The 12,823-nt window shown below is 37.4% G+C and overlaps 1 protein-coding gene across 1 annotated transcript in view; it reads left to right on the top strand.

The window, feature by feature from the left end:
• UBAC2 (UBA domain containing 2) overlaps positions 1 to 12,823 on the top strand; it is a 157,532-nt gene that overhangs the window by 23,443 nt on the left and 121,266 nt on the right. Inside the window, exons 2-4 of the mRNA XM_019756915.3 lie at positions 3,089 to 3,216; positions 6,898 to 7,017; positions 7,542 to 7,651. Coding sequence (XP_019612474.1) covers positions 3,089 to 3,216; positions 6,898 to 7,017; positions 7,542 to 7,651 — 358 coding nt within the window. The remainder of the gene's footprint in view (positions 1 to 3,088; positions 3,217 to 6,897; positions 7,018 to 7,541; positions 7,652 to 12,823) is intronic.

The following is a 12,823-nucleotide window of genomic DNA, read 5'->3' as shown; positions in this document are numbered from 1 at the left end:
TCTTTGACCTGATATCCCTTCTGCCTTGTGCTTGTCCTGCTTTTAGATGCCTTGGCAGCCTTACTGCTTCTTGATCGTGTTGAACATGTTCCTGTCTCGAAGCATTTGTACTTGATTTTCCCTCTGCCAGAAATACTGTTTCCCCAGGTTATCTGCAAGGCCCACTTCCTCAGGTTTCCACTCAAATCTCGCCTTATCAGAAGGGCCTTCTAACCACCTTTTGTAAATTAGCACCCTTTTTTCCCTACTAGCACTATGTTTTCCACTAACCCAGGATAAGCTAAGTTATGCTGCAGTAGCACACAACTCCAAGCTATCAGGGACCTGAAACGACAAGGTTTGTTTCTCACCGAAGGTGTCCCTCCGTCACGAGTCACCTGGGAGGTCTCCTCCACAGGGTCTTTACTCCAGGATCTGGCTGCTAGCACAGCTACCATCTTGAGCATCAGCAGAGGGAAAGAACACTCACTGGCTCTTCAAGTAGCTGCCTGGAAGTAATGTCTGTCTCATCGACTTGGCCAAAGCAATTTGTTTCCACACCTCACTTCCGTTAGAGACGGGATGGGTGCGTCATGTTTCGTGAAATCCATGAAACATGGATTTTCTCCAGTAATGTTGAACTGCTCAGGAGCTGGCCTGGAAGAGGCAGGAATGAATGATGGGACCTATTTCACTAGGAGAGGTGGAAGCCCAAGTTGGACGAGGAAACATGATTCTAGCTGCCCCTTCAAGGTGCACCTCCATCACCCCTGCTCCGTCTTTGGTCCTGTCAGAATACGAAAGGAGCTTACCTTGAACCAAGAAACCCATTCTCCTGGAGTGCGGTGACTGCGTTGGTAGAAGCGGTTTTCCCTATACTCATTCTTCATTTCATTTGCTTCTCATAGCTCTTTCGAGGTAGCTTTTCTCATCATCATTGTATAGGTGAGGAGAACGGGGGCTTAAATTGCTCTGATGGTGGATGACATTGCCAACACTCTTTACCCTGTTTGTTCTTTCTATAGCATTGATTTGCATCTGACATAATACGTATTTACCTCGCTCTGTGTTTTCTTTTCTCTCCTGTCTAGACTGTAAGCGTCACAAGGGGAGGGACCTTGTCCATCAGTATTGCTGTACGGCCAAGGATAATGCCTGGTCAATAGTAGGTGCTTATTAATTTTAGAGAATGATTGAGGATACTAAAGCAAGTCATGCATATATTCATTTGGTGACATGTAAGCCAAGGTGGGTGTGCAGCAGGGAGCTTTGAGGAGAGAGGAGCAGATGGTATCAAATGAGAAACTGGAGAGCAGACTTACTACAGAAAAGCAGTAGAATTGCTGGTCAGTGGAGAGTGTCAGTTTGAGATCTGAGACCACAAACCTACAGTGAAATCTTGCATGGAGCTCAGCTGTGTGATTTTCTCCAGTAATGTTGAGCTGCTCAGGAGCTGGCCTGGAAGAGGCAGGAATGAATGCTGGGACCTATTTCACTAGGAGAGGTGGAAGCCCAAGTTGGACGAGGAAACATGATTCTAGCTGCCCCTTCAAGGTGCACCTCCATCACCCCTGCTCCGTCTTTGGTCCTGTCAGAATACGAAAGGAGCTTACCTTGAACCAAGAAACCCATTCTCCTGGAGTGCGGTGACTGCGGTGGTAGAAGCGGTTTTCCCTATACTCATTCTTCATTTCATTTGCTTCTCATAGCTCTTTCGAGGTAGCTTTTCTCACCATCATTGTATAGGTGAGGAGAACGGGGGCTTAAATTGCTCTGATAGAATTTAGGTTGGTTAAGCTCACAACCACGGTGCTCTGCCATGCTTTTCAGGTGTGCTTACTGTATCTCTTATACTTACTGAAGCAGTGGAGCTCCCTTATCTGGGGATGGGGAGCTCTGTCAGCTTTTAGATTCTCTGGAGCCTTAAAGACAGTATGCAACCACTTTACTAATGGTTCCAATTTAGCTGTTGCAACACCTTACCAGAGAGGAAGCAGTTGGGCTATTTTTACTTACTTAAGCAAGAGCAATAACCACATTACCAACTGTAACTAGTAAATTCGCTCCCAGGCGTTTCTTATGAACACACTTGCAGTGTACCTCACGTTCTGAGAATGTCCCCACCAGTGATACTTTTCTGTGGTCTTGCCTGTTGATGATCTGAATGTTTCATAGGTGCCAGGGTCTGTGCTAGGCTTTATTGCCAATAAAGCGAAGAGAAGGCAGGCAGCCTCCCTTCAGGAATCTTCAATGTAGCCAGGGAGCAAAACAAGTACAAAACCCTGAATAATCAAGTAGTGCCTAGAAAAAAGGGTGCAGAGTAGGGAAAGGCCTCTCAGGCTAAAATGCTTCACTGACATAGGTGATAATACTATGATAACTTTGTACGGTGCCAGGTGGGGTACTAGACTTATTGGGGGATCACTTTGTAAGTTATATAAATGTCTAACCACTACACTATACACTTGAAACTAATACAATATTGAATGTCAACTGTAGTTGAAAAATAAAAAAGTAAAATAAAAACAAATAAAATAAAATGCTTCACTGAGGTGCATGGAGTGAAGTGGAAATTGAGCTGTAATTAGCAGGCTGCGTAAGATTTAGACAAGGTTCTCAATGGATAACTGACTTGGGCTCAGTCGTATTCACGGTGACAATCTCAGAAGGCCACTGCAGGCAACAATGCCGGCACCTTCCGCCATGTTTGAAATTTCTGAATGTGTTTATGTATGTGGATCCCGTGCATGCTCAGGAGCTAACTGGTCGATTTGATAGAAAACATACTCTTCTGTCTATTGCGTTACACTTCCGTGACCATTTCCTAAGAGGTACTCTAGGGAAGTTACTGGCAGTAAACTTGGTTTGGTCTCATATACGAACAGTGCGGCCCCTGCCAGTGAATTCCCCTTGTGTTCCAGTGCCCTTTGGTAACTTACCTCTGCAGCTGGATGTTTTGAAATATATGTTAATGAGAACTAAATTCCAGAGTGTGTGAGGTTAGTCTTCATTCTGATTTTTAAAAAAGAGAGTTCTCTTGCTTTCACTCATACGTTTTTGAAAATCTTAGGAATGATCATTCTGAAAGTGTTTTTCTTTTCCCCTCCAGACAAGGCACCTCTGTCTAAAAGTCTTCTGCTGGTCCCCAGTGCCCTGTCCCTTTTGCTGACGCTGGTCCTGCCACACTGTCAGAGGTTCTTCGCGTATGACCTCCAGTCAGTCAAGGACGACTTCCAGGTAAGCGCTGCGTCACTGCCCTTTGGCAGGAGACAAGGCCAGTTCTTCTCTTCATTTGCCTTTTCTTTCTACTCTTCTTAGCCCCGCAAAGCCTCTACATGTGTAAGAAATACTGTTCATCATCAATATTTCACAAACAAGGAAGGTTTCCTGTTTTATTTATTGATATTTGCAGCAAAGCAGATTATAATGAAGCAGTTGCAGTACTAGGCACATGTCTGTCCAGTTTCTTTTTACTCATGGAAATGCAATTTCTAATTTCAAGAGGATTAAAAACAATGTTAAATCTGTGTTTTAATGATTCTTATGCACACTTCATATTTTCAAAAACCTGCGTCCGTTTGAATATTGATTGGATGGTGTAAGCTCTTTCAGCTCTAACAGATTGTGACTCTTTCATAGTGGTGGTTAAACCATGTGGGAAATTTCTCTTGGACTTTTGCTGCTGATAAGAGCAAAACTATGGTTTTCAAGATTTATGGGCTGATCTCATTGAAAATGTTGCTACTGGTCCTTGTCTGTGAGCTGAAGTGTCAGGGCAAATTATGGTGTATAACCTGCTACCTTTTCTTTGCTAAATACTTGATTAGCAATTTTAAGCACAGTAATCCACTTGAATATTGACTCCTTTGCTTCGTAATGATGTATTAATAATAATACCATGCTCAGATTGGCTTCCCAAGTTCTTGTGAAGGTCTTTCAGTTATTTATCCATACTACCGCTTTTTATCAGAAAATAGTGTAGCTTTCTATATAATATTTAAGTTGCTATAATGCAATGGTTCTCAACATGACTGCACCTTAGAATCACTGGGATAAACTTAAAAAATATATGTATGCATTGATAAACTTTTTAAAAAGATCCCCAGGGGATTCTAGCATATAGCCAGTCCTGAGTCCAGCTCTAAGGGACTGTAAGGGCCATCTGGCCCTGACGTGGTACCTTCCTGATTTGGGGGTTAATTTGGTTAATCTGGCTAAGTAGACAAGCATCCCCTTCTACTGCACCACTTTATGGGCATCTGTGCCCTGAAGATGGAGAGGAAAATCACCCTTCAGTCCAGGGATGTGAGTAGCCACACTTTCCTGCTGGAGTCACCTAAGAAGCTACACTTTGCTTTTATAAGAGCTGCTATAGAGATTTGAAGTTTCAGTGCTGCCTTGGGAAATCTAAACATACACATACATAGGAACATGATACTGTAGGACACAAGTGTACGTTAAATCCTTGGGGCATGATAAGTGAAGTGGGGACCAGTTTTGGATGGGATAGCCCTGGAGAGCCTTAGTGATGATTTAGTCAAAGGAAGGGATGACAATTAGCAATAGAGAGAAACGCATTTTACTCACAAAGCAGCCTTAGGAATGCTGTATAGGAGGCATGGTTGGAGACTAGTGCAAGGTTAGATTGGATGAGGACAGGAGGGGCAGTTGATGAAGGGCTTTGTTTTGCAAGTGTGGGATCTCCCGGATTTGGGCACTTGAGGCAGAGACCCTGCCTCTCGTGTTCTTCAGGTTGAAATCCAGAAGTAGTGCTTTGCCGAATCCGAGCTGGTGATCAATCGTCACAGGGAACACTCACCTTATAGTAATACCCAACGATCTGTTCTTGTCCCAGGGTCAAGTGTCTGTGTCCTTGAGCATAGTTACAAGCAACAAATTAAAGTGTAGCTTCTGGTTTTATTTGTCATTAACTGAAACAACAGCAATACCATGGGGCCCTATAAACCCAATTTGTTAGTTTTACTAATTGTGAAGTCCTAATTTCCTTAATCCTCCAGGTTTTCCTGGTGGCTCTCAGGGCTCAGCTTTAAGTAGAATAATTCTTTTAGAGTTTTAAATATGGAAATAGAAGACTTGGGGCTGATTTTCGCAGTTTCTGCATCTGTTGTGCTACAGAGATGACAGTCATCATGAGCTTATGTTTGTGAAGTACAGACAGTTTACACAGCGCTCTCCTGTGTGCTGACACCTCGTTTGCTCATACTGCTGGTGGTACCTGCCAGCCCAGTGTCAGTGGGATTCTGGTATAGAGCCATGGACTCTCTGAGGGAGAAAAGAGATTTCGTTTAGAGCTGTCCCCTGTGTTCCACGTGTGTGCCCAGGATGGCCATAGGTAACTGAGCATGGTGCTGTTTCTCCTGAACCCAGCTCTGACCTGAGCACAGATTTATAGGCAGCTATCCCAACTTCAGTCAGATTGGCACGGGCAATGAACCCTAGTGGTCATCCCTAATATTTTGGAGAACACTGGTGATAAAGACTGTCTGGTGGCTTGCTTGGAGCTGAGACAGATGTGAAATGTTTTGACTGTTGGTGTAGTATGTTTTCTCATTTGTATCCTTGTTATTTCTGTTGATAAGAACACAGGTTATATGACCTTAAACAAGTAAAATACTTTATCTGTGCCTCTTCTCCTTATTTTAAGATAGAGTTAATTTTACCGATGTTCATAGCAGCCTTATCCACAATAGTGAAAAGGCGGAAACAATCCAAATGTCCATTAACAATGGATTTTAAAAATGTAGTATAGACATACAATGGAATATGATTTAGCCTCTGAAGGTAATGAAGTTCTAATTCATGCTTAAACATGAACCTTGAAGACATTATGCGAACTAAAATAAGCCAGACACAAAAGGACAAATATTGTATGATTTCACTTATATGAGGTACTTAGAATAATCAAACTCTTAGAGATGTAAATAGAATAATGGTTACCAGGGACTGAGGGGAGGGGAGAATGGGGAGTTATTGTTTAATGGGTACAGAGTTTCTGCTTAGAATCCTGAAACATTTCTGGAAATAGTGGTAATGGGGGTACAACATTGTAAATGGTCTTAATGCCATTGAATTATACACTTAAAAGTAGTTAAAATGATAAATTTTATTTTATGTATATTTTACCAATATAAAAACAATACAAAAAAAGAGATAGGGTTAATATTTGTCTTACCTATCTTATAAGGTAATTGTAAGGGGAAATAATATCGAAATGTTTTGCAAATGTTATTGGGATTATCTTAAAAAAACCTGGAAAATTGTAAGAAGACTCAAAATAGGCCTTTGAGTAGCTCCTTCTTTGTATATCCCCTTACATGTTTTTCATGCAACCAGAAATTGATTTAAATAAACTACGTTAAGTTATTTAAAAATTTTGAACCCAGTAATATTTAGCAGCAGTTGCCATAAATTGCCATGTACATGGTTGCTATCAAGTAGGTTGATCATTAAAATTAAAATCAGAAATGTATATTACTGAGTTTATCCTGAATTGCTTTTCAGTTACAACTGTTTTATTTGTAGCATAAAACTGAACATCTGTTAGCTTTTCATTCCAAATCATGTATATAATTTTATTTTTATTGTACTAAACATAGTCCTAAATTTTTTTGCAGGAAATTTCCTGTTGTCTTAATGAGAATACATTTTCTTATTATAATTAGCAAAACAAAATTTAAGTACCCATTGTGCCATTATATGGAAGGAATTTTTAGTATGAGAGAGTTGAGCTCATGTCTTAGGGAAAACACATATATAGTTTTCCTTTACTGTGTCCATTATTAATTTGCTTAGAGTATAAAACATAAACAGTATAAAGCAAATGTAATAAATTTGCTAAGGAAGCTACCTGAACAAATCTTACTCTTATTTATTATTCTTTTTTAAATCCCCATCTAGATTTGGAGGCTACTATGTGGAAGAATAATTTGCCTTGATTTGAAAGATACTTTCTGCAGTAGTCTGCTTATTTATAATTTTAGGATATTTGAAAGAAGATATGGAAGCAGAAAATTTGCAGTAAGTTTTTATGTAGTTTCCCTTTGCTATTAGGTTATAGAAAAACATTTTTTTTGTTTATTATATTTAAATAGTTTTATTTTGTTGTTATTAAAATTATCTTTTAATTACATGATCTTCTACCTGAATTGGAACATGGACATTAACCAAAGGAAAATTTTAAATTTAAACCACTAGCATGATAAAATAATGATGATGATAATACCTGATATCAGGTGTGAGTGGGTAATGAAAATTTTAATTTGGAATTTGACTTGAATACAATTCTAATTATTTTGCTTAATGGTTTGTGTGTTACTTTTTAAAAATAAATCATGCTATAAATATCTTTTCTTCAATATGCTTAAAAATAATGGAAATTATTGCATTTGGCCAATATAATTATAGTCCCTCATTTTGAAAGTTTGTTCTAATAAAAACAAACTTTTAAAAATGTATGTATACCTGAGCTGGTTCTAATTAAATAAATGTTGGTTTATTTTTAGAAGACTCCGTACATAACATTCTTTCTGTTTTGTTTTTAGTCCTTTTTGCTGGGTTCCTGGGTTTTGTCAGCCTTGGTTGACTTCATCCTCGTTGAAGCTGTCTGGTATTCCTTTGGTATCACCGCATCCAGGAATTTGCCTTCTGGATTGTAAGTAGCTCTCAAAGATGAGCTTAATTTATCACTACTTAAATCTGATTTGAAGCGTTTATTGTACATGGACGTCAGTAAAAGAATGTATTACACTTTTAGATAGTGAAATTGATTTTATGTATAAAAATATCCAGTGGATACTTACATTTTCATTATGTTCTTGAAACAATTTATTTTACATTCACTTTTTTTCAGTTTTGAAATCCCATATTTTAGAGAATTTTTAATGAATTTCTTGTTCTGGTTCTGAAGGTTGAATTTTGTGTGTTTTTATAGTGCACTTTTGTCTTTGTAATTTTGTGAATTAAATACAAAAATACAAAATTTAATTAGATGAAGAAACAAAATTAATTTATCTAAAGTTAAGTTTCTGAAGAATGATATTTTTAAAAATTGATGTAGTTTATATAGCTCTACCAAAGATAAAACAGAGTCAATATATAGATTACAACTTTGTAGCCAACCTGCTATAGCCAACCTAATTCAGATTGTATATGCTGTCATATTGTGTTGATACCTCTTTAGTTTATGAAATATCTAGTATCTAGGACCAGAGTTGTTAGCACATTTAAGTGACCTTAAAGCATCTCTGATTTAAGTATCTGAGACTGTATTTGGGAGATACTTTGAAATAAAGATACCAGATATTTAAAATTATATGTGTACTAACTTCAGTCTTATTTTAATTTTGAATTTGTGTTTTTGAGAATTGCTAGATGATTGTATAAATCTTTATTCAAATTCACTTTGGATCTCTATTTTAAAAATATCGTTAGTGATCTGATAGCTTTCACACTTATATTATTAATATTTACAGTGTAGCTGCTCTTTATGGAATTTACTGAATTATACTTGGCATGAGTGTTGACCTTTAGCTGTTTTAATGTGTGATTCTGAATAATATTTGAAGGGAGACATAAAATTCTGTGTCCTAATTATCATGCAGTTTTTATTTAGTTCCACGGATTGTAATTGTAATGAGACTGAGAAGTTTAAAGTGACTATTCTGCTCTTGTAAAAAATAGTGTGGTCACCAGGAATGATTCATGTTGATTCAGAAAAGCAGCAACATTACTACATCATTAGTTTTTCCCAAATATTTCTCATCCTGCCCAATTCTTTTTGGTCTATCAGGTCTACTGAGTTATGGAAGGGTATATAGGTGTCATGTATGTTTGTCTTAGAATAAACTTGGGGGGTGAGTAGCAAGATAGCTTTTAACTCTTATGTATGTTATCCCCTTGTCTGATGATGTTTTTTCTATTTCACATAGAATTGAATGACAGTTACTTCTTTAGGTGAATGACATTTATTTCTTTATGGAATTCTATTAACTGGTACATACAAGGAAGATTGATTCAGTTTTGATGTTGGTAGGAATATTTTTCCTTATTCTTAAGGCAGGAAGGCATTTACCTATTTAAACCTTAGTTCGTAGCAAGAGTTGCAAACGAGTAAATTCAAAAGTTATAGGATCCCCTCTGAAAGATAATATAAATGTTAATTCAGCTACCACCTGAATGAGAATATATTTCTCTTTTCTTTTCAAATCTGGAAACATTACCGTATGGTTTTTTAGCTTTTTGTTGCTTTCTCAAACATAGACTTCTGAAACATAAGTCTTTACTTCAATAAAGAAACTTCGCATTTTGTAAATCTATCTTTCATTTGATGGTAGTAGCAAAGCTTCAAAAACTCAGGGGAGGAAACCACTCTCCTTTTTTCAGTCAATATGCTTTATAACTTGCAGTGTTTTCCACCTAACATCTTGTTACCTTTTTTTTACCCATCAATGACAAATTTGTCTGTTCTCTGTACAATTCTTCACTTCCTATTTAATTCTCCCTCTCTTCCTTTTTTTTTAACCTCACCACTTTTAAAACATTCTTGTAAAGGTCACCAGTATCCAACTAATTTCCAAAGCCAGTGGCTAATATTCAGTTGTGTTCTTTCACCTTTCAATAGCACATTAAATGCTTTTGACCGTCTATGAAATAACCTGCTCCCTTGAGTGCCAGCACACTACTCTCTCCTGGTTCTTTTTGACCTCCTCATTTACTGTCTGCAGCTCCTTTCTTGAGCTTATTTCAAGTCCTTTCCCCAGGCTATCTTGTCCACTCCCATGAATTCAACTACAGTTAATATCTTTTTATTTCCCAACTCTCTATTTCCAGTCCATGTTACTTTCCTGATCTTTCTGGAGACCTATTTCCTAATATTTCTAAAACCCAAAGAACATAATGTGCAGAAACTTTCATCTCTTCTGATCTCTCTTTCTGTGCTCTCATCCCCTCTTCCTTCTGTGCTCCTTATTTTAATTAATGGCATTTCCATCTATTCAGTCATCCAAACTGGAAATCTTTCGCTTTTCTCATCATTGGAGTAGGGCAACAAGTCTTAATAATTCAAAGTCCTATATAAATCATTTGTGCTTCCCATCTTTTCTACTTCTTTCATTATCTCAGTCTAAACTCTCTTCTTGCCAAGGTTTTTGCAGTAATTCTCTAACTAGGCTTCATACCAATTTCAAAACATTCCATGCAAAGTTATCAGAAGTTATCTTTCTAAAATACAAGTTTGACCATGCCAGTCTTCATTTGAAAACCTTTGAATCCACATCTTTCAGAATAAAAGTCAAACTCTTCCAAGATGACATCAAGGCAGTCTAGAATAGTGGGAATTGTATTGGCTTTGTCATCAGATGGACCAGAGGAGTTGAGATTCCAGCTCTTGCTATCTATTACTAGTATATAATCTTGAGCAAGTTACTTCTCTCAATTTCCATTTCCTGAACTCAGTTTACAGATGACCCTCATATGTAAATTGAGGATCCTACTCCATACTTCACAGGGCAGTGGAGAGAATTAAACTTACGCAAACATCCTAGCAATAGCAGTCCCATCACCATTTCTCTTCAAAGCCCTAATAATCTGACCCCATCCAGTGTTTCAAGCCAGTCCCCCCTCAGTCATTCAGCTTTCTTAACATTCTATGTATGTGTATTATTATGCCTACTTGGTTTTCTTTCTGCACCCTCTCGCCCTTTGGTAGTATTAATTGTCCTTTTACGTGTATTCCAACAAATTTATTAAGATCCTATGAGCATTTATTACATTGCATTGTCATTGTCATCATCTGGGCCTTCTATGCCACCCTCCTAGCTCTTTGAGAACTAGTTTTACTTCATGTACTCATTGCCTTACACTCGGTCATGTTGAAGGGTTAGGGGTTAGCCTTGATAGCAGCGCAGCCCTGTGAGACTGTAAGCTAAGGTCTTTGAACCATAGACCTGTTCCCTTTTTCTAGTGCTTTGCATAGAAATTATACCTGGCATCTGATAGATTCTCATGACTATTATTTGAAATTCAGAAAATGTCACCATTAGGTTTTGAAATTAAAGATAGCTCCATCATTAAAAGCTACATGTATTAGGTGCTTCTAGTAACCCATGCCCGTCACACATTTGTCCTTGTATAGCTATTATTTTTTAATTGTTAGTGTTTACTTGTGAATGTTATGTTGTTTCCCAGAATCAACCCCCCAGAAAAGTGGAATTTTGAGTTTTTACATATCATGTTTAAATGTATCTGATTACAATGCTGAATAAAATTATTTCTAATTAACTGTTTTAGATTACCGATAGTTTTATTATAAGAACCATGCCAGCCCAGTGGTGTAATGGTTAACACTCTGGACTTTGAAGAATCGTGACCTACGAGTCCATTTGTACTTTGTTGACTTTGTGTTAACAAAGCCTTTGTTGTGTTTTGTGCTCTCAAATTAAACTCTTCCCATCGAGAAAAGCCACGCATAGGACTTGGCATTTAATAAATCACCTAAGAGCAGATCAATCCATGTAGTGTAAGAATAGGCTATGACTATATATATGTACCATAACCCTACATACCACATACAGGAGTTACTTCGTTTGTTTTAGAAATGATTACTCATTTAAATGTATTTATGAAAGTATCTTGCTCACTTGACTATTCAGACTAAAAACTTCAAGTAGTTTTCTCTTTGTTGAAAAACTACGTCTCAGTACCACTTTGACTTCTTCATCTTATGTAGCCATTAGAATCTTTATGTTCTGTAAGCTTGTTTCCTTTCTGTTATTAAAAATGGGTTATTGACATGAAAAGAGAACTGAACTTAGTTTCTAATCCTGGTTCTTTAACTGAACGAGTCACGTAACCTCTTTGGACCTTAGGTTCTTTATATTTAAAACAGAAGGATTAAACCAGAAGATCATCTAAGGGGTCTCTTAGTACTAAAATGTTGTTTTATTATTAGGTTCCTTTGTGTTTTTTAAAGAATATGAATTTATCCATGTTAATTATAGAAATCGATTGATAACCAACGCATTGATTTGATTCTAAGTCCCATTAGGAGACGAACGTGTTCAGAGTAATAAAAGTGATTTGGCAGAGAGGAAGTTATGGTTGACTCATTTGTGTACTTCCATAATATTTAGAATATGGGCTTTACAGATTATATATAGTTCACTTCCTTTTCTTTTTAGGAATATACTTGGTTTGTTAGTTTATTAGGGGAACTTAAATGTCAAGGACCCTGACTAGTGCTATTTATACTGACATGACCTGGAAAAAAAAAACCAACCTCTTTTGTAATGTGATATTTAATCACATAAGAAGAGCAAACTCTTTATATTGGAGAAAGGTATTTCACTGTACAGTAGAAACCTCATGTCATAGGAATGAACTTGGATTATTGGGCAGAAGTAGGATCTCAGATTAGGTTTCTCCCATTGGTCTTAAGTAGAGTCTGGTGCATTGTAGGCTCTTTGTAAGTGTTTATTGAATGACTACAGCCTGCTTCCAAAAGAAAATGAATTCAGAGTAGGGGAAGGCTGATGACGGTGGCCTCTACAGGCCCCCTCAGTTGCTTGCTCCCACTAATTATGCTCCAGCAAGGAACAATGATGACTTAAATGTAGTTGTTTGTGTAGGAATCCTGAAAGTTTGCGTTAGAATACAAAATGTTACATTTGAACCACCAATCCTGAGTGTAAATTAAACCAAAAGGAGCTGCATCTAGATGGAAAATACTTGAAACAGATTATTTCAAACACTAACTGGATTTTTTTGCCTACTGACTTGATTGACATCGTGATTCAGTTGCACATAGAATTAACTCAAAAAGCTAAGT

Source organism: Rhinolophus sinicus, chromosome 16, assembly GCF_057876585.1.
Source record: "Rhinolophus sinicus isolate RSI-liver-muscle chromosome 16, RSI-T2T, whole genome shotgun sequence".
In the NCBI taxonomy this organism is placed as follows: Eukaryota; Metazoa; Chordata; class Mammalia; order Chiroptera; family Rhinolophidae; genus Rhinolophus; species Rhinolophus sinicus.
Note: the sequence above shows the minus strand (reverse complement) of the source record. Positions and strands in the feature narration are given on the sequence as shown.